At 37.7% G+C, this 25067-nt stretch overlaps 1 protein-coding gene across 19 annotated transcripts in view; it reads left to right on the forward strand.

The window, feature by feature from the left end:
• Nucleotides 1-25067, forward strand: part of mycbp2 (MYC binding protein 2) — a 158368-nt gene that overhangs the window by 48132 nt on the left and 85169 nt on the right. For 14 of the 19 annotated variants that reach the window (XM_052026820.1, XM_052026823.1, XM_052026826.1 and 11 more), the window contains exons 16-27: nucleotides 2564-2709; nucleotides 3582-3686; nucleotides 6930-7037; nucleotides 11179-11298; nucleotides 13940-14021; nucleotides 14101-14218; nucleotides 17369-17573; nucleotides 18117-18270; nucleotides 21805-21977; nucleotides 23395-23520; nucleotides 23606-23733; nucleotides 24432-24523. In XM_052026820.1, the coding sequence (XP_051882780.1) occupies nucleotides 2564-2709; nucleotides 3582-3686; nucleotides 6930-7037; nucleotides 11179-11298; nucleotides 13940-14021; nucleotides 14101-14218; nucleotides 17369-17573; nucleotides 18117-18270; nucleotides 21805-21977; nucleotides 23395-23520; nucleotides 23606-23733; nucleotides 24432-24523 (1557 nt within the window). The remainder of the gene's footprint in view (nucleotides 1-2563; nucleotides 2710-3581; nucleotides 3687-6929; nucleotides 7038-11178; nucleotides 11299-13939; nucleotides 14022-14100; nucleotides 14219-17368; nucleotides 17574-18116; nucleotides 18271-21804; nucleotides 21978-23394; nucleotides 23521-23605; nucleotides 23734-24431; nucleotides 24524-25067) is intronic. The other 5 variants (XM_052026824.1, XM_052026825.1, XM_052026840.1 and 2 more) reach the window with 3 other exon arrangements.

The raw sequence follows: 25067 nt of genomic DNA on the forward strand, positions 1-25067 counted from the left end.
CTTAAATTGCCTTTCTCAAAGGACTCAACAATTGGAGGCTTCCCTAAAGGGTAACTGACAAAATTCAAACCACCCTAGACATCAGTTCCTTCATTCACCATCAGTTAATTGAGTTGATTGCTTCTGAAGTGCAGGTTCACATTTGATTGCTTTTTAAGAGCATGTGATATTTTGATTGGTTATGCAGTGCCAAACATCTGTGTGCAAAATAATAGTTTGCTGCTTGTGCAATTGGGTATGAGGTTTTCAGTCCTTTAGGTTGCCTGATGTGCTTAAATAGACCAGAATAGTGGAGCTTGGGAGTCTGTATTCAAACTAAAGTCTCAATTTGCTCAGACTTCCACAAAAGTATTGTAATTGCATCATAATTGATCTTTCCTTTCACTGCAAAATGAATTAGGAGTCCAAAATGGGTAACTAGCAGTACATTGGTTTACATGCATCTGTCCTGAGGCACCAGGAATTTAATATGAATGGAGTTAGCTTGTCTAGACATAAGTCTTTTGTGCTATTTGCTGTGTAGTTATCTTATTAGATACTTCAGCAGGGAGGACTGAACTCTAGCACATTTTATAGAGTTTCTCTCAGTATTCAAAGCAATGTTTTTGATCACCAAAAATGGTGGATTTTTCAAATTATAGAAGAATTATCCTTGGATCATTTTGGAGGTAGCATATTATAATATTTAGAACACTGAAAATAGTAACACTAATTTACACTTTCTGATTTGTTTGGAGTTTATCCAGCAGCTGTAAATTTTTAAAGATTCCATCCTTTTGGAGTGCAGTTAAACTAATGATCTTGTCAGGCCAGTAAATTTTACCATATACCAGTTCATAGAAACAAAATTTTTCAATCCTGAGATACCTTTGCTTCAATCCCTTTTTAAATGAAGGCTGATTAGAGATCCAACTGTGTAGCACCAGTAATCGTGCAACAATTTCTCAGATTATTGATTTTAGATTTAGAAGAGTGGTACTGCAGGAAACTATGTTCTTGTCATTTCTCTGGCCATCATAATGTACTATTTTTACTATTAGCTCACAGGGTATGCCACTGACAGTTAACATCTGAAGGTTTTTGGGGTCATTTTTCCAGACTGGGTTACTGTAGTGAAAGTGCGAGGGATAATGGCAGCCACAATATTTCTAAATAACTAATTAGGAAATAGTCTTTAACAAACATCCATTATCCCAAAAGGTTGGAGTGAATTAACAATTCATTGAGATGTCAGATTTAAGTGGCTTATGCAATTTCTTTTCCAGTGCCTGGCCTGTTTCTAGCTTCTACCTCATCACAGGGTTGAATGTGATCAATTGTGGATATCCATGAGCCAAAGTTTCATATAATTTTGGTCAACATTGTGCTCAAATTCAGTGTGCCATGACCACTGCTTCCAGCAGGTTTCAGATCAAATCTAAGCAGTAGGACATGATATGAAGATTTTGTGTATAAGATTAACTATGAAGCCATTGGCATTTACTGTTACTTAATGAAATGGATAATAATTTGCAATGTTCCCAGATAAGTAGCTATGAACCCAAATCGGGTACTGCTATCTGAGTTGTACTGTTTCTCCAGAAGCCTTGCCAAACCAGAACTGGGCAGAGAACCACAATATTCAAACGTGATGAGTGTGCAATTGTAGTAATTGCCCACTCATAATTATTAATCATGTCAATAAAAGGGCACATCCTTTTCAAGTTTAGATGAATTTTTACCAATGTGAAATGTTTACAAAATAATTATTTAAAATAATCATCTCTGTAGGGAAATTCGTACAGTTTGATTTTGGCTAAAGTGTGACCTAAAGATGTTTTCCCCAAATAGATTTTCTGAAGTATAGAATTTCTCAACTAAGTGACTAATCGGCAAGCAATTGTGGCTTATGATGGCTCTTAATCTAAATCTCAGCATTATATTTTAGTTTTTGGATTGCTTTGCCTGAATTTTTTTTCCTTTGCTATTCAAAATAGCAAGGGTTTCAGAACAGGATAAGGTGCAAGACTTGAGACGTTGTGGGCAGTCACCTGATTTAAAAAAAAAAGGCAGCATTCCTAAATGTATTTTTCCTTCTAAGCTGCCCTCATTGGAGGTGAACTTCAGTCAATAGTTGAAGACTCCAATTTCAGTTTGTGTTCTTTTGAAGATGTACAGCTGACCCCGGCAGGCATTCTCAATGTATATGCAATGGCCCAGTTTATTATTTGCATGTCTGCATTTTTTATTACTTTGACTAATGCCGTCAGATTCTAATTGTACGAAGTCCAATCAATTGCATCAACGGTTACAGCACTTTGATCTAACATTACCGGCTGGCTCTGGTTTCACTGCTGTATGATACTCTCCAGGCTTCTGCCTGCCGCATTATCCTTCTGCTGATTCATCCTCAGTTCATTAGAAATCTTGTATTTTGCAATTTGTAAGGTCAATGTTATATCTGTGGTGTTAAAATTGTGAGATTAGAAATGTTATAAATGTTAACTGCTTTAGTGCATTAGAGTAAACATTTGGTATATGTAAAGGGATTTTTTTAATTGCATGGTTTTATTGTGCTTTCCAGGCTTTGTGGTTGTGGGTCTGGCGAGTCCGGTTGCGCTCTGTGTGGTTGTTGCAAGGCCTGTGCCCGAGAACTGGATGGTCAAGAGGCAAGGCAGCGGGGAATTCTTGATGCTGTTAAAGAAATGATCCCTTTAGATCTTCTTTTAGGTGAGTGTTTTTAACTGAGATTCTGCTTGGCCTGCTATCAGTGCAAGTTCCAATAAGGTGTAGTAGCGAATTCCAGGAGTGTGATTTAAATTTCAACCAAGGAGAAAGTAGTTTTTAAATTGCAGTGCAAGCCAATTCCATTTATCAGCCTAATGTGAGTTTTATATGTACCAATTTAGATCTTTATAGTACACCTGAAGTATCTCCAATTTGATATAGCTTTTGGCAATGTGTCATAAAGGATATAATGTTAAGTGATGCAGCAAGATGTATTTAATAAAGACATAAAATGGAGATCCTTTTGCACACTGGATGTGTAGTGATTGCTTGTTCTCTAACAAGAGCTTGCTTTACTCTCCCTTTTCTTTCTTGTATTTTTGTCGTTCATTTTGTGAATGCATGCATTAACTAGTGTAAAAGTCACTGCTTTGGGCATTTTGTGGGAAGACATTCTATGCACTTTAGGAATTCGGTCATTAGTAATTATGATTTTGACAACTTTGTGAATGATTGTTGCAGGAAAAGTCAGTTCTGAATATTTAAAAAATTGCTGCTTTTGTAAAGTATTACATGGTTAATACAGTATTTAGCTCTTGACTGCTCTTGCCAGGAAAACAGAAGAAAATGCTTTAAGTTCTGCATTTGGGTTCTAAAGACAGAACACCAAGTAAAATCCTTAGTGCTGCATGTAAAGTTAAGGATATTGTTATTCTAACTTTCATTTTAGCTGTTGAAATATTCTCCCATGGGTTTTGAGAGAATCTTTTGTGCCATTACTAAAAGCTTAAGTGAAGCTGACAGTTGAAAGGATATTTAAATAGAATTTCTAGTGCCTGCGTTGTTTTGATTTTTGTTGATTTTGATTTCTTCAGCAGGACCTGTCCCGCCTGGAGTTAATATAGAAGAACATATTCAACTGCGACAAGAAGAAAAGAGACAGCGGTTGAGTAGAAGGCACAGGCTAGAAGAAGTGAGAGGTATGTTTTCTACAAAGGCTTGCACAGTAGTTGGCCTCTTTCTAAAGTGGTGTTTTCAGAGATGACTAAAGATAATCTTTGCACATTGTAATTAGTCTGGAGGCTGAACATGTTAATTGCCCTTAATTATGCACAATATTAAAAGCTAAATTTGAAATGTCATCCTGAATGGATTTTAAGCTAACGACTGTATCCTAAACTTTATAATTATTTCTTGTTTGATTAAACTACTTAATTAATTATCCTCTCTTCCACCCGTATAATTTACCAACAAATGTTCTATTGGTTTAAAATGTAGGACATGTTGGTAGCCTTAAAAAAATTGACTTAAAGATAGCTGAATCATAACTAATGCCAAATTGAATTCATGAAACACTTTCAGTGCAGTAAGGTTATAAGTGGTTATAAGGCAAAATTTGACACCACGTTATGAGGGAGTAGCCTAGAAAAAGTGGTCAGTGGGAAAGCAATGCACGCTTGCCACCAAATGTGAAGAGAACGTCACAAAGATTTAGGAGTTTCTGAAAGGAAAAGTTCTCTTCTTTCTGTTTCTATAAGGCATCAGCTTAGAGATTTCTGAAGCTCAACAACTGTGATGTCATCAAGGTTTCTTCAACAACATCTCCTAACCCCATGACCTCCCCCACCCTGAGGGACAAGAATGGCATGGCAATGATATCACGTTCCCTTCAAATCCCTCTGCTATTCTGACATTTCTTTATTGTCACTGGGTTAAAATCTCAGATCTCTCTACACAATTATGCTGTGAGAACACCTCCACAAAAAGGCTTGCAGCACAATGGGGCATTGGCTTGCCACCACCTTCCTAAGGGCAGCTAGGAATCTGCAATTAATGATGTCCTTGCCAGCAAGAGAGGCATCCCATAACTTCTAATTGTTCAGCTAATCGCAGAAAGGAATTTTCACAGATGGCAAACCAGAGACACAAAAAACCACACAGCTTTTAATTAAATTTTTAATGTATATAGAAGTTAAATAAAGATTAAAACATCCACATTGGTAAGAATAGAAGCTGAAATAAGTCTTAATTAAAATGTCTTATTTTGAAATACGTGTGAACTGCAGCACATACAAAATTCTCCCTGAGGACAAAATGTTTGTCAAGCAATGGTTATGGTTTGGCATATCATTTTAAAAACTCAGACTGCATGCAACAAATTAATATTTTTAGTGAGGCCATTTCATGACCATTCTAGTGATTATTTGCATTTCATTAGGGAAGGCTCCAAGCAACGCAAGCACAGGAGGGTTGAATCACTGATGATAACTTTGACACTTTGTTCTAAATAGTGTATGAGGAAATCCCAGAATTGCTGTCAGCTCTGCAGTGCAAGAGTGGCAAACACAGTCAATTTCACTGTCATTAGCCCAGAAAGAGAGAAGAGAAGGTGTGCAAATATCTTTGCAATTGAAGTACTCTAGGGTTTTAGAGATGCAGAGAGTTAAGGTAGTGGAGAGAATTAGAGACAGGGATGACAACCTTAAAATAGAAAGTACTTTCATTTGAACAATTGAACTCCTGCAAACTCTTGACAAATGCTAGTTACAGGTTCATCTGTTAGAAGGAAATCCTTCATTTGAGATGTATGTTCTCATTTGCATAGATTAATTAAAATACAAAGCTGTTTGCCTACTTATTGCTTATTGTCACATGCACAGGTGCAATGAAAAACTTAATTGCAGCAACATTACAGGCACATAGCATTATATAAGCAACATTCACAAGAAAAATATAAATTTTACACAATTTTTACAAGAAAGAACACAATTAGAACAAAAAAAAAGTCCATTTTAGTGCAAAGTGGTCATAGTGTTGCTAAACTCTAGTGACTAGAGTTTTGCCAGTTGGTTTAGGAACCAAATGGTTGAAGGGAAGTAGCTGTTGTTGAACCTGGTGGTGTGGGACTTCGACCTTCTATATGAATTCTCCTTGAGGTCAAAACGTTTGTCAAGCATTGGTGCCTGATACTGCCTAATGGTAGCTGCAAAAAGTTGGCGTGTTTTTGATTAAAGTATGGCATCAATTGATGCCTTGACTTAGAGCAGAGGTAACTCATCTTGAGGTACTTCAATGTTCCACATATCAAATGAACAAAGAATTCATTTAAACTTGAAGATAAAATTGATAAGAAAAGTTTGATAAAATTTTTTACAGTTCTTTATCACATCTTTCAGTCTCAGTGCTTCATAAATGCAGTTATTTTTATTCAGGTAAATCAGCAGCAGCTGAAAGATCATAAGCCTCACAAAAGATTGAGTTAGGTCACCAATTAATTTGTTTTTGATCTTGACACACAGATGAATATTTTATTAGATGTAATTTCCTGCTCCTGTTATAGTAGTGGTAAGGGATCTTTAAAGCCTGCCTGCATTACTGGAATAGGCAGAAGAGGCTCTATTCTAACATCTCATTTATCGAATAGCATCTCTAAGCCAGAGGCACAAATCCCATGTTGAGTAGAATAGTAACCATTGTAACTGAATTATGTTCCTTTTTTCCATTATCATATCAATTTCAGTTTTCCATGGTCTGTACACTTTTTAAAGTAGAATAATTTATTATCCATGGACTTTTTTTTTCTTTTTAAGACTATGAATGTACTTGAAGTTGAAATTGCAAGATTAAGGAAGTTGATCTTTAATGTAGTGGAATATTGTATTTTTTTATTCTATCATTAAACTTTGAAAGTAAAATTTCCAATTATCACCTTAGGTACACAGTTTTTTTACATTAAAATCAATATTTATGAAGTTGTGCCCTAAAGATTGTAACATTTATTTGTAACAAAATATGGAAGCTCGTTTTACTCAAAGCAAAATTAAATTCTCGGTACAATGACTTTTATTACACAGACATATTAAGTTTTTTAAACATATGACAAATTTCAAGTTATCGCTTTACAAAACCAATCTGAACTTGGTGTACAAAATTTGTAATTATGAATTAATTGAGATTTGGTTATGCTGTCAGTAATTAAACAGCACAGCAGAATTTGTTTGAAATTTATGTTAGTAATTTATCCTTTTACCAAATTACTGTTCATTGGCAGTTTAATTTTCTATTTCATAATACTACCTTCACTATATCTTTTTATTCATGTCTCGCATACTGTGGTTGCCATTTCCCTTTTATATTATAGACAAACGATATATTTTTGTTTTTAATTTGAAGTTATTTCATTTGTGAGATTTCCTATGCATGTGCAAGTTATTTCTCCTCAGGCCCCATTGTATTTCCTGGTCCCATTTATTTGAATCATCGAGAACAGGCCATAGCCAGACTAAGACCCCTTCCAGCAAAGCTAAAGCATAAACGGGACAAGCATAAAGGTACTTGGTCACCCTTCCTTACTGGCTGGAGGACTACCATCAATCTTGCCAGTCATATTCTACTGTCAGCTGAATCTTTGTCTAATGTGGACAACTGTACAGAATTGATTCTGCTTTTTATGTCTTAATGTTGAGCAACCCGAAGATAAAGTAAAGCTTTTTGGCTTAAGATTGGTTAGGGTGGAAAGGGGATATTGTTTATTTTGTACAAGAAGGAATGCTGCTTGCTTTTGTTCAGATTTTGTACTTCGCTACTGCTTTGTTCTTAAATTGTGCAATTCCATTTTGAAGAATGGAGATTGTTTGGAAGAAAAGGAGAATGTTATGTGCTAAGATGTTACTCAACTTGCAGGTTGCTGTACATTGTATAATTTAATCCATTGTTTGTGCTTTCAATTTTCTCTCTTGAAAGAAACTTCTCAGCTGATTTGTCTTGAAACTGCTGTTAACCCTTTCCAGTCAAAATGTCTTGATTGAAAGCAGTTAGTTTGTTATTTTTACCACATCTATTTACTGTATGTGTACTTTAGGGCAACCCATGCTGACTTGAAGATTCACGGTCCTACTAATGAGCAGAATCTATCCAGTTTATCTTTACGGGTTCTTTTTGGAGGCATTAAACTTAATTTTGGTTCATACATGAAACAAGCCATTTAATCTGGCTCATGGTAGAATTAGAGGAACAATGTAGACACTAGGAGCCACTTCATGATGAGAATACTCCTGTAAATTTAATGTGAAATTTAAAAATTTCCAACATTTGACAGCTACCGACTTGGGCAGAGGGAAAATCAGATTACTCATTTGTAGAAAGGTGATTGGGATGTGTCATTAATTTTTGACTGAAAAGGGTTAAATGTGTGAAATTTCTTCTTGAACCTGAACTCTGCTTACAAAGTATATTTGTACCTGAATAGTGTTAATTCATTTCATTTACTTAAAATGTACAGATATGGTTAAACTTTTAGTACTCAATCATTTGGCCAAATTGGCGCAATTTGGCATTGTTCTGGGTCAAGCAATACACTTCTCTAGTCTGAATACTCACTGGAATTTTGATGCACACTGTATTAGTGTTGTCACCAGGCTTCTTTAATATATTGGCAATGAAATGAAGTTAAACTTAAACTTTAATTACACTTGAGCCTCTATATTATGTAATGCTTTTCAATCATTTCGAGTTGTTTACTTCACAAGTGACACCATTGATACTTTGATGTGTATTTCTTCAGGTAAACTGTAAATTTAGAAATGTAATTGTACTGCTGTATAATGTTTGCAGCTAACATTGTAGGAATATTTTTGCATAGATAATACTATGAAATCCTAGTGGCAACGCTTTTTTTTCAGATCTTGCTAATTTTAATGTTCATTTCCAAACTATTAAGCATTTGTGTGAACATGATTCAAGGAATTGGTGGTAATCATAAAGCCAAGACATACTTACTGTATGCTGATTATATTATTTGCAGCAGGGAATGCTTAAAATTATACATCTATGGAATTGAATCCTTATGACTGATGTTGTACCTCCACTAAACTTGCTTCTTTAGTGAAACTGCTCTTGGTTATACAATTGGAAGAGCAAAGTAAAATACTTTTTTGTTAATATTAATTTTTGGTCCCTGTCTGCTGTAACATATTTGGCTTCCATGAAGATGGTACTGGAATCTTGTGGGAGGAAAACCATGAACACACATTTGGTAACACTGTTATATAATCCACCATTCCTCTGTTTTGCTTTGAGCTTTGCCAGTGATTCTTTCTTTATCTCTCTGTCAGAAGTGGAACAGACACTTCACTCCCACGTCAGAATGTATTTACAATTGTTCAGATTTTTTTAAGGTCAAAATTATGTTAAACTTGTCCATATTCAAACATACTTCAGTAAAAATTGCTTTGTTCATGACCAAGTCTTTCATTTCATTTACAGCTTATATCTGGAGTTCTGTTTTTAATCAATGTAGATTTCTATTATGTTAATGTAGCTTAACCAATTGACCAACACCAATTGATTTTGCTTTGGTTGTGCCTTTTAAGGTGCAAAGTTTAATCCTGCCAAGTGTACTTAGTGTAGAATTCAATGTAATCAAATTTTGGAAACACTTGTGCACTGTAAATCAACTGGGAATACATTTCTAACCCTTAAAGTTTTAAAGATATACCAAATCACATTTGTCACTCGCTTGTTTTACCACTATGGCATATTTGTTTGAACTGGAACCCATTTAATCTGAAGCTCTGCTCAAGGGTGCACTTTGGCCTTTTACTATAGTGAAAGGCCATCATGGCCAGAGAATGTTGAAGCTGGATTTTCTTGCCATTTGAGATTTTTTTTTTTAACTCTTGTCAGCAATCTCAGTAATGTGGTCAGTTATGTATATCTCCTAACTGTAAGTACCATTTTATCAGAATTGGGAAGGTCTTGTTTTCAGATGAAGAACACACTCCACCCCCCGCCCCCCCCCCCCCCCCCCCCCCCACTAATATACTAGGATAGATTTGTCATGAGCACCACCACTATCTGACTTTGGAGAAGTTCTTCCAGCTGAAGTATTTTACCATTTAATGGTATGCATGGACAAACTTCATTTCAGGTAGCACTTTCTCATGCTTTGTGAAATAATAATGTTATTTTATCTTCTTTAACTGAAAACATTCATGATGAATATTTAGCAAAACATCTCATTGATGGGATGCAAAATCTACAACAGAAAATTAGGTGGCAGGGTGTGTCCACTTGTGTTATTTTATAGCTGGGGAATGTTAGAAAGTCATATACTTACATTCTCAGATGGTTTGCCACAGCTTCCTCTTGACCTACTACTGGTTAGCCATCATTTATTGAGTAAATGAAGCTTTTCCTTGAAAACAAGAAGTAATGTGTTTAAAATGGACAGTTTAATTGACTAAACACCAGTAGTACTTCTGTGTCGTCTTGAGACTGAACAGTAAACTGGACATTCATGGGACTTGATCTGCAAACCCCCAGTAGATGGAAAATTGTACAAGTTAATCGGTCATTGCAGATCAAGGGATCTGCTTTGCACATTTGGACGTTGCATGGCATTGTAACCCCTCTTATGGAACAGTGTAGCACCCAGCTTGTTGAGGTTGACTTTATGAGCAGTATGATTTATGACTGTTGTAAGACCTGTTTCACTTTGAATCCAAAATCAGTGCATCAAAAATATCAGATAATCCAGCAGAGAATTTAGGGGAAACTTTATCCCAAGTGTGGTTAGACTGTGGAACTTCCTACCATGTGGAGTTGCTGAGATGAATGGCATAGAAGCAGTTAAGAGGAATTTGGATGAAAAGAATAGACACACATATATGCAAGTTGAGATGAAGTCAGGCATATGTGCAGAAACATTGGCATTGCTCAGTTGGACTAAATAGCCTTTGTTGCATTTTATGCTGTTCTAATGGCTTTGTCAACCTGAACTTGGGTGAATGGAATAAAGGGAATGGGCATTTTATGAGCCAAGCAAAAATACCTGGAATGGGTATAGTTTTTTAAGTAGCTAGTTTTCTAGATCTTTGACCACGAGTTTCTGTGTCAGTTAGATACCCGGCTGACAAACAGCAAATGTGATTGGAAAGGTCAAGCAACCTATGTTGAAGGATAAGTATTGTGGTACCTTTTATCCCAATGCACATGGATTGAGATGGCAACAGCACCCATGTAGGAATCTTGTTAGCTTTTCAGTTGTCACACAAAGGGAACATTATTCAAAGAGATTTTCATATCTGTTTTTCCCTTCACTAACATAGGACTTTTTTTTGCTCCAACTTGGGGATCATGGTATTTGACAACTGTCAAGTGATTTGCTGATTTTTAATGTAATCAGATTTTACATGACTGCATTTTTAGTTTGCTACAATTACCCTCTCAAAAAAAGCAGTAAAACTAAAGATGGTTGCGACTAAATTGAGTACATCCATAAATGCAAGCTAATGGGAAAGTACAAAGGAGACTATTTTAATATTTGCAAAAAGTATGCTTTGGCTTTGTGATTAAACGAAGTTGCCTTGGGTTATAATTGAGAATGTTGTGCAAATATCAGACTCAGTTGTTACATTTAGTTTTTGTGTTTCGATGTTATGGATCAATGTGAAGTTGGGCATTTATTTTCAGATGCTAATGGAGAAAGGGGGGACAAGGACACCAGCAAGATTACAACATACCCCCCGGGTGCTGTATGTCTTGACTATGAGCTGCAGGCCATCCAGATTAGCTGTGGATTCCACCACTCAGGTATGCATGCTGTGTTGTGATTAGATAAATAGAATGGAAAAAAGAACTAATTCCTATGTGGTGTCATGCTCAGGAAATCTGAACGTGCTTCACGTTTATTTGGTAGAGGAATGTGTAAGATTAGAGTCTATTTTGTTCCTGATGTTCAAAAACTTCACTGCATGATTTAATTAAATTTCATGTTTCAAATTAATTCAGTTAAATTTCTTACTAGATGTTTGAGTAACTTGCAATACAATTGCAAATTGTTTCTGCGGGATACCATTTGTGACATTCACTACCTAATTATGGATGAGTTATATTTGATCATCTGAGCAGCTTGAATTTCATCCTACAGTTCCTTATTACATCAAGGGTTTTGAACATCTCTATACATCCTCTTGGAACTCCTGTAAGCTCTTTGTAACCAGGTATCTGATGTAGGCCTACTTCATTTTCTGTACCCTTCCAAAAGTCAACTTTTTTTTTATTCATTGGTTATTTCCAAATTGGAAGTTGTAGAAACATTAATCCACAAAGACTTGTGTGCAGGAATCTTTTTTAAAGCCAAGTTAAGGAGTAATGTTCTTGGATAATGCACATTTAATGAAGAATTGCAGTCCTCCGAGGAAACTCGTGTTGGTAACAGCCCCCTCAATTTATTAATACTGAGCCCAAAGGTAGAAAAGCCCACAGTATTTACAGGAACAGTTTGTTCAGTAAAATTGGCCTAATTTAAAAGAGCTGACTCATACTTAAAACAAAATCTATATTTACAAGTTAAGTAAAAAAGCTTTGCATATTTGCCTGACCATTATATGAACCCAGAAGGGAACCAGGAGCTGGTGATGTTCGAGTAAAGTGGAAGGTCTCGTTAAGATGACATTGGGAGGCCATTACTTTCCCCATTCCACCAATCTAACTTTACCCTCTTGAAATCTGTTATTATCTTCCTTAGTTGAACAATTTGGAAATTGTTCCCTGTGTATTCATGCCAAAGTCTTTAATATTCATTAATAAATACAGGACCCCAGTGCTGAATCCTGGGCTTTACCACTGAATGCTCCCCTCCAGTCTGACAAACAGCCATTCAGTACTGCTCTTCCTGTCATTTAGCTAATTTTCTATCCATGCTGCAGGTGTCCCTTTGACTTCAGTCTTGATGACAGACATCATATGCAGTACTTGCATTCCCTTTTGGATGTCCCAATGCACCCTATCAATTTTCCCAATCACCTTTCTGCTACCTCATTCAAAACAAACTCTACCAAATTAATTAAACATAATTTGTCTTCAGGAAAACCCAGCATGGATTTATTAATAAATCCACACTTGTCTAAGTGATTCATTTCTGTCCTTGCTTGTTTCCAGAAGTTTCCTCACCATGGAGGTAAAACTAGTTGTCTTGCAGTTGTGCTTATCTTGGTATCATTTTATTGAATGAAGATGAAACATCTGTCCAGTCTTCTAGCATCATTTATGTAACTGCACACATTTAGAAAATTATGGCCAGTACCTCTGCAGTTTTCACCTTTCTTCCCTCAACAAATTAAAAAAAACAATCTATCTGGGCTGGGCAATTTATCCACTTGGTCTATCTCACCTTTTCTGGTACCTACATTATTTTTTATCCCATCAATATCTCAGATACACTTTCCTTTGAGACTCCAGAAGCATCATTCTTGCTAAAGACTGATGTAGGGCACTCAGTTACTACTTTGGCCATACCCTCTGCCTTCATGTTAGCCTTGCCTCGCCCTTTACGAGTTGGTTACTGCTTATATGTCTGTGGAATATTCTTGGACATAGTTTTTGTTTCCTGTCTTTTTTTTCCTTTGTGTCTCTTGCTTCCCCTATGTATTTTCTTTAATCAGTCTGACTTTGCCTTGTGTTAGCAATCTGACATCTGTCATACACCCTTGTTTACTGTTTTATTTTGCTATCTCTTTGGTCATTCAGTGAGCTTTGGCTTTAATTGTCCTACCATTCTGCCTTATGAAAATGTACCTGGATTTGAGCAGAATCATTTCCTCTTTAAAGGCTGTTCATTGTTGAGTTCTTTCTGCTCTCATCTTGTTGATGTTGGCCCTTCTCTAATTGTTTTTACCTTTTCCAAATCTGTTCTAAATGTGGTGCTTTGATACTTGTTCACAAAATGTTCCTCCACTAATACTTGGACATCCTTGCTTCCTTCTGTGTTGGGCTGGAAATGTTCTGGTCAAGAAGGTTCTTTTGAAAATGCTTCAAAAATTCCTGCCTCTCTTTGCCCCTTATGATTACTCTGCCAACTTGAATTGAAGTCCCCCATTACCACTACTCTGTAGCTCTGTCCTCTCTTTCACGATCACATGTTTACCTCCAAAATGCTGTAGCAAATTGAGAACTTAGCATGGTGAGCTGAGATCATTTATTTCAAAGGGTTTAACCAGTTGTGGAGTATAATGAAACTACCTGCTGGGTAAACTCAGTAGATTGGGGGAGTTGAGCTTTTTATTTTAAATTCTGAAACTTGATTAGAAAATTATGGTTTCCAGTAGTTCCAACTATTCTGCATGAAATCACATGAATATTTTGACTTGTAGCAGTCAGTATAATTGTGTCTTTTGGAGCAAAGTAAATTTTTATATGTTACTGGTTTTAATGTTTTATAAATGACCTGCAGTGATTCTAATGGAGAATGGTGACGTGTATACATTTGGATATGGACAACATGGTCAGCTTGGACATGGAGATGTAAATTCAAGGTACTATATGAAATGAAAGCTTTATGATTATAATATTTTTGTTGTTTTATTGCCTTGCTAAATATTATTTTTGTTTCAGAGGGGCACCGACATTGGTACAGGGCTTACCTGCTCCTTGCACCCAAGTAACTGCAGGCAGTAACCACACAGCTCTGCTATTAGCAGATGGACAAGTCTTCACATTTGGAAGCTTCTCTGTAAGAAAACTATCGTAATATAGCATGCAAATCCTGAATAATGAAAAAATATTTCAATAGATATGTATTTAAAGTTTTAATTGTATTATATTGCATGCATCGAGCAAAGTGCATGCTGTACATGGATATATTTTTGCTTTATAATTAACATTGGAATAAATCTTAGCTTTTGTTTTCTCTTGTACTTTTCAAATGTGATCTGCCTTTACAACTGCAGCTTGTGCACAGTTTAATAAATTATTCCTTTCTGGAATAATACTAAACATTGTTTTTGAGGTGAAGAGTTAAGTACCTTGTCATCAAAATAGTTCGTGCTGCTGAAACTTGTGCGACGTTTACATCTTAGTGAACAAAAAAATGGCCTAAAAATAACAAAATATATTAATTGAGTTTCAAATGTGTAATGTGTTTTTAAAAAAAATATACCATACTGTTACCAATCTCATGCACTCTGTTATCCTGAAGTTTTTCTTCAAAATCTCTCGCTCTTCCTCTCACGCATATGGAAAGATGACCACCTACACCCTCCATAAGCTTTTCCCAGCCACCTTAGACAACTGCTAACTGCCCTGGTAGGCCCATTGTTTCTGCCTGCTCCTGCCCCACTGAACTCATGTCCTTGTATCTTGATTCCATCTTGCCCCCCCCCCCCCCCCCTTGGTTCAGTCCCTTCCTACCTACATATGTGACACTTCACATGCCCTCCATCACTTTCAACAACTTTCAGTTCCCCGGCCCTGACCACCTTATCTTCACCATAGACATCCAGTCCCTGTACACTTCCATCCCCTGTCAGGAAGGCCTCAAGGGTCTCCTCTTCTTTCTTGACTACAGCCCCAACCAGTTCCCCTCCGTCTAGCAGAACTGGTCCTCACCCTCAACAACTTCTTTTTCGGCTCCTCTCACTTTCTTCAGGTGTAGCCATGGGTACTGCCATGGGCCCCAGTTATCCCTGCCTTTTCAATGAGTACATGGAACAGTCCATGTTCCGAGCCTACACTGGTAATGCTCCCCAACTCTTTCTCTGCAACATTGACGACTGCATTGGTGCTGTTTCCTGCACCCGTGCTGAGCCTGTCAATTTCATTGACTTCGCCTCCAACTTCCACTCCACCCTCAAATTCACATGGTCCATCTCCGACACCTCTCTCCCCTTTCTGGATCTCTGTCTCCATCTCCAGAGACAGACTATCCACTGGCATAATTTACAAACCCACTGACTCCCACAGTTGCCTTGACTACACCTCTTCCCATCCTGTCACTTGTAAGGATGGTATTCCTTTCAGTTCCACAGCCTCTGCCGCATCGGTTTTTCATGATGAGGCTTTCCATTCTCGGACTTCCAAGATGATGTCCTTTTTTTTGCCCTTTCAGTAAACAGGGTTTCTCCTCCACTACTGATCAATGCAGCCCTCACCCGAATCTCCTCCATTTCCCGTATGTCTGTCCTCACCCCATTCCCCCCACCCCCCCCCACCAAAAATGACATAGCAGGGACAGGATCATCCCTTCTCTTTTCCCTCCCCCACCCTCAAAACCTGCTCGCCTCTTTTCCTTTATTCCATGGCCTACTGTCCTCTCCTATCAGATTCCTCCAGCCCTTTGCCTCTTCCACCTATCACCTCCCAGCTTCTCTCATCATTCCCTTTCATCCCCCCCCCCCCCCCCCATCTACCTACCTACCTTCTCCTCCCCCCCCCCCCCCCCCCTTTTTTTTTTCCAGGAATCACCTATTACCTGCCAGCTTGTGCTCTTCCCACTACCCTTTTATTCTGGCTTCTGCCCTCTTTCCAGTCCTGATGAAGGGTCTCGGCCTGAAACGTCAACTGTTCATTTTCCTCCCTAGATACTGCCTGACCTGTTTTGTTCCTCCAGCATTTTGCATTTGTTGCTCCAGATTTCCAGCATCTGCAGTCTCTTGTCTCCTGCTAAATCTGTTTTCCTTGCTTTTCTCCAGGAATCATAGCTGTGTAAAGCAGAGTAGACAGCTATTTGGCCTAATCATAAAAAAAACTTATTTTGTGTCCTTCGTTAGCTTTTGTGGTATTGAGTGAGGAATACATATTAGCAAAGCCCTCATCTTCAAACCATGCTATCTGGGCCACATTGTCAACTGGTAAGGGTTGACAGCTGTGTTTTTAAAAACCAAAATTGCTGTCTTTCTCATGAGGGAGTCCTGCATGGGTTAAGTGCAAGTTGTCTTTTGTACTTTTTATTTAAGCCAGGAACCGATATGCTTTTCTAATTTTGAGCCTATCTGGCTGTCTTCAAAGGGTTATTGGGGGAAGGGGGGGGGAGAATCTGTTTTTCTTTTTACTACTTCTATAAAATTTCAAGTTCTTATTCTTCCTACCAATGTATATCATCTCATTTTTATTGAACGTCATCTGTTCATTCCGCAGTCTATATCTGCCCTTGAAGTCCAGTGTTGGCTTTGTAATGACACACAAGTTTTATACCTTTTGGAAACTTCAGAATTGTTCACTATCCTCCAAGCACAACCAGTGGAGGTATACCAAATACACCAGTGGTCCTAGTTCTAAACCTGGGAAACAAGACAGTTTACCTTCCTCCAGTCCAAAAAGCATACATTCTCTACAACTCTATTTTCAAACACATAGCTATTTTGTGGCTACCTTACACTTACCCCTCCATTACCCTGTTCTTCAAATTTGCCAACAAACCCAATAATATCTCCAGACTTTTTTTGTATGATTTTCTGACTAAATCCAATATTCCTTGCTGATCTACATTGGCTAATGATTTCCCAGTCTTCTCAATTTAAAGTTGTCATCCAGATAATTAATTTCTTTGACTCGAATCTTCCTCACTCTTCACTCTGAATCTCCTCTCCGTGCATCTGATTCCACCCTCTAATTCATCACTCTCCCTTCTTTCATTAAAGATTCTTTGCCTTAAACCACATCTTTAACTACTTCATTTTTGTCAGTGTACTTAAACGTTGGTTAAAGAGCTAGGCTTTACATTGTCCTTCCTTATCTCTCCTGTGGCTTGTCTACTTTTAAAGAAAATATTTTCTGTGAAGTGCCTGGGAATCCACTATAGGCTAAAAGGTAAATATTGTTAATTATGTGTGTATCAGTGGAAATGAAAGTAAGATGCTTTAATAAATACCTCTTCCCTTTTTAGAAAGGACAACTTGGTAGACCAATTTTGGATATGCCTTTCTGGAACACAAGACCATCTCCTATGCCAAATATCGGCTCAAAATATGGTCGAAAGGCAACCTGGATAGGTGCAAGTGGAGACCAAACCTTCCTGCGCATCGATGAAGCACTTATCAACTCACATGTTCTATCAACTTCAGAAATCTTTGCCAGCAGAAGCATAATAGGCAAGTCCAATTGCATGTTCTATGAATTTAAGTAGTGAATTTTTAAAACTCATAGGATCATTGCCAATTTATGCTGTAGTTTCAAAATGTAAACTTTATCAAACTACAATCTGAATAGTAAACCACAAAGCACAGTAGAGCCATTTTAAGTAAAGTCAGATCTGCTTTACTTATGGTACATTGGTAAGTTCATTACTCTGTGCACTTATCCATGTAGATCAGGAACTAAGTGCTACATCAAATTTCTGAAGAGAAAGTAAATGCATGGCCTAACTTGATTTTCAGATTCATTAGTACAAGTGAAGGAGCATCATCTGCGCATGCATCAAGAAATGCGAGCTGCAAAAAATTGTTAATTTATGTGGGGAAAAGTAAATAGATATTTATTCTGTATCCCAGGTTTTTTGGTAGATGATTTTTGAATTCCGTAAGGATGAATTTCCATTACCCAAACTGCCATAACAGAGGTCTCCTGTAATATAAAAATTTTTGAAGATCTAATAGTATGACCTAATATGTGAACGAGTGTATTTGTTCGTACAGGTTTGGTCCCTGCATCCGTAACTGAGCCCCCACCCTTTAAGTGCCTGCTAATCAATAAGCTGGATGGAAGCTGTAGGACATTTAATGATTCAGAGCAGGAAGACTTGCGAGGATTTGGAGTTTGCTTGGATCCTGTGTATGATGTAATTTGGAGGTAATATTGCAATATTTCCCTGCAAAGGAACTTCTGAGGACAAATATGTAAAGTCACTTTCCTTCTGATGAATTTGTTTTATTGTATGCAGTCTGCTTAGTAAACTTACATTTGGAAAATAGTTTAGTGTACAGTTTGATAATGTAGAATATTTCATGGACTCATACTCATTGAAATGCTGCTCTGTTCATTGAGCCTTGTATATAAAAAAAATACAAAAGCACATTTATTTAATTACTGCTTTTCAACCTGTGTTCATCAAAAACTACTTCAGAGCCAATGAAGTACTTTTGCAGAAAAGTCATTCTTGAAAGCAACAAAACTTAGCTAACTTAGATGCAGCAAGCTTCCACAAATAAGTGATCAAAAGTTGCTTGAGAGTTAAGTATTGCCCAGGGTAGCGGAGAGAACCACGCTGATCTTGGGGAAAATAGTGATGTGGGATGATTGTCTACTTGTGAGATCAGGCAGGCGTTCATTTGAAGTTCCATCTGAAAGATAGGATTTCCAGTGGCAGTGTAGAGTTTTGTGCATGTAGCCTTCTAACACCAATACATCAGCCACAGCTGGCAGTTTAAGGGTTGTTTTGAGCACAGACTGCAAACTGTTGGGGGGGGGAGGGAAAGTGAATATTTTGAATTTGTTCACTGTTAGTTCTATTATATTTTGAATATAGTACTTGGGTGGCACAGTTGAGCAGCTAGTAGAACCACTGCCTTGCAGTGCCATAGACCCAGGTTCAACCCTGCCCTCATGCTGTCTGCATGGAGTTTGCATGTGCTTCCTATGACTGAATGGGTTTCTTCTGGGTACTCTGATTTCCTTCTATATCTCAAAGACGTACTGATTGGTAGGTTGATTGACCACTGTACATTGCCCCTAGTGTGTAGGTGAGTGGCAGAATCTGGAAGGAGCTGATGAAAAAGAGAAATGAGATCAATGCAGGATCAGTGTGAATGGTCTCCGATGATTGGTATGGACGGTGGGCTGAAGGGCCTATTTCTGCGCTGTATCTCCCTGTCCCCAAATGAAGATTACAATGACTTGTGTTTAAGCTAAATCAAAAGCTTGCATGTTTATTGTGCTAACTGAAATTAGGTAATTTATTCAAGAGCATGTTAGAAAATCATACTTGTAGTTTGTGGCAAAGAGTCAAACGTTGTCCATAAAATGGGTTTATTTGCATGCCACTGCATACCTTTTGGGATGAATAGAGTAAGTCAACAGTTATATTTGTTCAAGCTTCAGAGTGCGTCTGTAATAAAGGCCCACTTAATCCCTTTGTGCAAGGCTTTACAGTGAAATTCATCTTCCCAGTAATAGTGAAAGTTAGATCTTGGCAATTGGCATGCACAATTGAATTGATTTGTTTAAATCTTTTTAATAAAATTATTCAATGCATTTTGATGTTTTAAATCTACGTGGCATTCTTCATCCCAAGAGGAGTGGTTTAAAAAAAACATGGTTTGCAATTGAATCGGCATCCAACGTTTTAAATATATCCAAGTCTATATTGTTACACGACCGGAATGCCCCTGCTCTGTTAGAGTTTGTGCTAATTGGAGGTTTTTGCACACTGAAGAATTTCCTACATCAAAGATGAATTTCCCATTTCTCTGCATTTCCATGGTAAAAATAGCTAAATGTTATCTGAACTTACAAATGGAGAAAATACAATTATTTAACAATGTGCTTATTCTATTTATAATGATATTATGAATAAGCTTTGTTTTGAACTTAACGTTTTCTAGAATAATCACAAGATTGGGCAATGAATTGCTATCCTCTCTTTAAACAGTCTTTCATTCTGATTTCCACAGCTTAACTCTACTTTTTGCTTTCCTTCTTCCTCCTTCCCCACCACCACCCCCCCCCCCAACCCCCAAAGCTAGGTTTTATTAATTTTGATTATTGGTCATTGCCACCCAGTTTGAAGCACTTATTTACTGATTTTTTTTAGGCCAGATGAGGACATTTGCCTGAATCTTCAAAACCATGTTGTTCACCTAAGTTTTATGTGGCCCTGAAATTAAAAAAAAAAATCCTTTAAAGATTTTCAAGTATGTGGAAAGAACTCTCCATGGATGGATATTTTTCCATTGCATTTCAAATTCCCAACTGACACATTTGTGGTATTTTTTTGACGATGTCTGAATACACTTCCTTTGAAATTACACTTTTAGTTGGGTTGGTTAGATCTTTCTCTCAAGGGAGATTATAGACGTTGGGTTACTTGAAATTTCCTAAAACATTCTTGGTAATGTTTTGTTAGGCAAGGGCACCAGGGGATATGGAACAACTGTGGGCAAATTGAACTGAGGTATACAGTATTTTCACTAATTCATCATTCTTCAAGGGGAAAAAAACAGCTTTACAGGCACCTGAAGGTAAAACCTAAGGCTGAAAGAGCAGTTGGTGGATGGAGAGCCCGCTGGAGGCTCAGCAACCTGCTGACAGCCATGACGTGTATGGGTTCTTCAGCACTGTCAAGGATATCTATAGCCTAAACAGCTTAGGCCCCATCCCACTGAGAGTCGAGAATAGAAGAGAACTTGTTAGCAGCAGAGTCAGTCAATGACTGCTGGAAGGAAAACTTTGAAGACCTCCACCTTTTATTGTGAGCACCCTCAAATCCATCCCACAGCATTCTTTTTCATTTAGCGCAGCCACCACTCCTGACTGACAAGAAGTCAAAGGTTATTTCCAAACTAAAACAGTAACAAGGCCTTGAGAGCAGTTGATATTTCCACTGAAGTTCTAAAACCTGACACTGAAGAGCATCCATCATGTTATCCACATTGTCATTGCTCACATCTAGGAAAAAGAAAATATTATCGGGGAATGTCGGAGATGTGATTGTGAACAACTTCTTGATGGCCAATCGCTGTGCACGGCCTTTGACTGTGTCAATTGGTATATCCAAAACCAAGATCATCTGAACTTCAGTAGTTGAGCTCCAGCATGCATATAATACTTGATTTTGTGTACATTTAGAGGTTGAGCTCCAAGCAAATGTTGATTCGTTCACTGAAGCACATGAGAAGATGGGCCTTGCACTCAACATCTGCTGGGCAAAAGTCCTCTGCCAATCTGGTTTCCTATAGGTCACTGTCCTCAAGCAATAAAGATACACAGCAAGACCCTGGAAAATATGGACCACTTCCTATAGCAGTGCAACATCCCTACTGATACTTGGGAATCCCTTCTGGGTGTGAAGAACTTTGGCTCCATACATCAGTGACATGCAGAAGCTCTCTGTAAATGTCAAAGGGGGTAGCCCACATCCCAAAATACTCATCTGCCCAACCTGTCAGACATCTCCTACCCTATCTGTGGAAGGGACTGCCTAAGAAGAGTATAGATTTGAGAGCTGAATGGCCTATTGTTTCTAAGTGTGATGTTATTCCTAGCGTACTATTTTTTCAAAAAAAAAGAATAGTGCATATGAATTTGGGTCATACTTCCTCTTTTATATGTCAGTACTTGTTAAAAATCCAGCAGAAGTAAAATTAAGTCTCTTCCTTTTCTCTCAAGGTTCATACCAGGTAGAAAAGAAGTTTGGTGTTACAATGCAGTTACAGCAGATGCTAGGCTTCCTCCAGGATCAGATATGCACAGCAGGTGTAGTATACTGAGTCCTGAGCTTGCACTACCAACAGGATCGAAAGCAAATACCACCAGATCTCATGGGGCTTTGCACATTCTAGGTATGAATAATATTATGTGCACTAACTCAGAACTCTGCGTCAACACATGATATTTATTGCAATGTTGTTTGTAAGTTTAGTTTAATGATGTTTATGGGTACTGTTATGTACAGTATTGGGGTATCAATGCAACAATGAGATAAAAATTAGTCAACACTATGGGATTTCAGCTGCTATTTTCAAAACTTTTAGTTGATTCGTATAATAATTTGGTTAAACATAACAATTTTAGGAGAGTACAGTTTAAAATGTTATCCTGTGTTGACTTCATGGAAATGTTTTTTTTACTTCTGGCTTATTTTCTCCCTTTCTTTTCTGACAACAGTGATTCACACTGAGAAAAGCTTGCAGAGAGCAATTGTACTCGTGTCTTGACCAAATGGCAATCCTTTCAGTATTCCTCTCGTCTTTGTTTAACCTTCTCCCCATCCACATTATCATTTACAAAGGATTTGCATCCAAAAATAGGATGATGTCTAATTCTACCTTGCATGCCCAAAGTCTTTTATTCTGAGCTTCAAAAAGACTGCTTGGCTGATCCCTCAGTGTCATTTGATCTGAGCTTCCCACCCTATATTAGGTTTATTGGCAAGGGTAGTGTCTTATTAATTACTGCGTCAGATCACTGCTATCTGAATTTGGTATTGGTTTATTATTGTCACTTGTACCGAGGTACAGTGAAAAGCTTGTCTTACAAACCAATTGTACAGGTCAATTCATTACACAGTGCAGTTACATTGAGTTAGTACAGAGTGCATTGATGTAGTACAGGTAAAAAAAACAATAACAGTATAAAGTGTCACAGCTGATTCCTCAAGATTACCTGGGCTTCAAGCATAATTTTTTCACCTTAATGACTGATTTCTAGTAACAGATTCTAATTTATTCAGAACTTCATAGTCTATGCCCTCCTCCTTTTGTATTCAGGAATATCCATTGTTTTCTATTACTCAAGTGTTAACCAGTAAAATCAATAGGAGGATCTTGAAATTTTCATGTTCAAATCTTTTATTGCCTGGTTCCTTAAGCAATTACTACGTGTCTTCAAAACAACTACTAGTACTACCAGCATTTATTACCCATCCCTAATTGCCTTTGAATTAGGAAGGCAGGCTCTGTTGAATTTGGAGTCATACATAGGCCATACTACGTAAGGATAGCAGATTCCTTTCCCTGAAGAGCATAGGTGAACCAGTATGTGAGCATTCAGCTTTAGTGAAGTACCACAACTTATGATTGTTGAAGTTGAGAGTGATTTGAATGTATGTGCTTTCATTGTATACTGTTTGGGTAGAGGAAGTGAAAATATTGATAAATCCGGTCTAATTTAAATTGAGCTCCTTGGTCTAATAAAACAAGGAGTGCGTGTTTTTGGATTTCAATTTTGCTGAATAATTCTTTTCAAATATGAAAACAGGCTGTTTGGACACGTTGGCTGCCATGCAGGACCTGAAAATGGGAGTTACTAATACCGAAGAGGAGATACAAGCTGTGACTAAAGTTTATTCCAAGGAAGATTATAGTGTGGTTAATAGATTTGAAAGTAGGTTGATATGTATAATAAATTTATTTAATTAAATTGTTTTCACAGCTGAGAGAATTTGTGTTCAGCACATTTGTATCTACAGGTCATGGAGGTGGCTGGGGGTATTCTGCTCATTCTGTGGAAGCCATTCGTTTTACTGCAGACACGGATATACTGCTTGGAGGTCTTGGCTTGTTTGGTGGCAGAGGTGAATACACAGCAAAAATCAAGGTGAGTTAGATAAGATATTTATTTGTCACATGTACATCGAAACACACAGTGAAATGCATCTTTTTGCGTTACTGGGAATGTGTTGAGGGCACCCTGCAAGTGTCGCCACTCTTCCGGCGCCAACATAGCATGCCCACAGCTCCTAACCTGTACGTCTTTGGAATGTGGGAGGAAACTGGAGCACCCGGAGGAAACCCACACAGACACACGGGGAGAACGTACAAACTCCTTACAGCAGCGGGAATTGAACCCGGGTCGCTGGCGCTGTAATAGCGTTACGCTAACCGCTACACTACTGTGCCGCCAGTCAACAGTGCAAGTAATAGTTGGTATCTCTTACAACCAAATTAAATGCAGTTGAAGTGTGTTCTATATGTCAAGAGCAAGTAGCTTGCATTCCCATTAAAAGGATTACTATACAAATTGGGGACAGAAGAGATAATGCTAAGATACTAGTTTATACAGTAGCAAAAAGCAAGCTTTCTGTTGTCCCAGGACAATTCGGATATTATTGGGTTAGCTAAAGAAGTGCAAGAAAATTAGACCTAATCATGTCATTTTGTGGATTAATGCAAGAGAGGAACTGATGGAATGGTACTTGTGTAGAACTTTTTGAGCATAATATAATAATTTAAACAGGATATACAAAATATGCTCTGATATTTTTGGAAAAAGACCTTTTTTTTAAATTAAACTAGCTGTTTGAGCTGGGTCCTGATGGAGGAGATCACGAGACGGATGGTGACCTGCTGGCAGAAACTGATGTCCTGGCTTATGACTGTGCTGCAAGGTACATGCTTGATTTATCTTTAAAGTGATCTTTTCATCAAACTTGACTAGTGGCTTCTTTCTCCTGAGCACTATGAAAGAACATTACTGGGCTAATACTTGTTTATGTATTGATGTCTAAACAAAACTGATAGCATTGGGTCACGGGTACCAAGCCATGGAGTCTTGCATACTTTCACGCTTATTACAATTGTTTTTAATAATTGAACTAACATCCCAATCACAAAGAAATGGCATAACAGTGACACATTGACCCAACTAGTTTCATTTTATCTTTCATGTGAGGGTTTGTCCTATAGCCACGTATTTACTCTGTTCCCTTATCTCAATATTTTCCCTCCATTCAGTAATTGACCTAAGCTCCTGTTACATATTGATGTCCCTAACTTGATCATGAATTTCTCTAGCTAAGAAGTGCTATCCTACTCCGTATGCTAAATCTCTTGCGCTCTCTTTGCAAATTATTTGCTCCACCCAGTTGCATTATAACAAAGTTCTTTCAGATCACATCTCTTCCAACTTCCAAGTTCTACAGAATTCTGTTT

Source organism: Pristis pectinata, chromosome 11 (assembly GCF_009764475.1).
Source record: "Pristis pectinata isolate sPriPec2 chromosome 11, sPriPec2.1.pri, whole genome shotgun sequence".
Classification (NCBI taxonomy): domain Eukaryota; kingdom Metazoa; phylum Chordata; class Chondrichthyes; order Rhinopristiformes; family Pristidae; genus Pristis; species Pristis pectinata.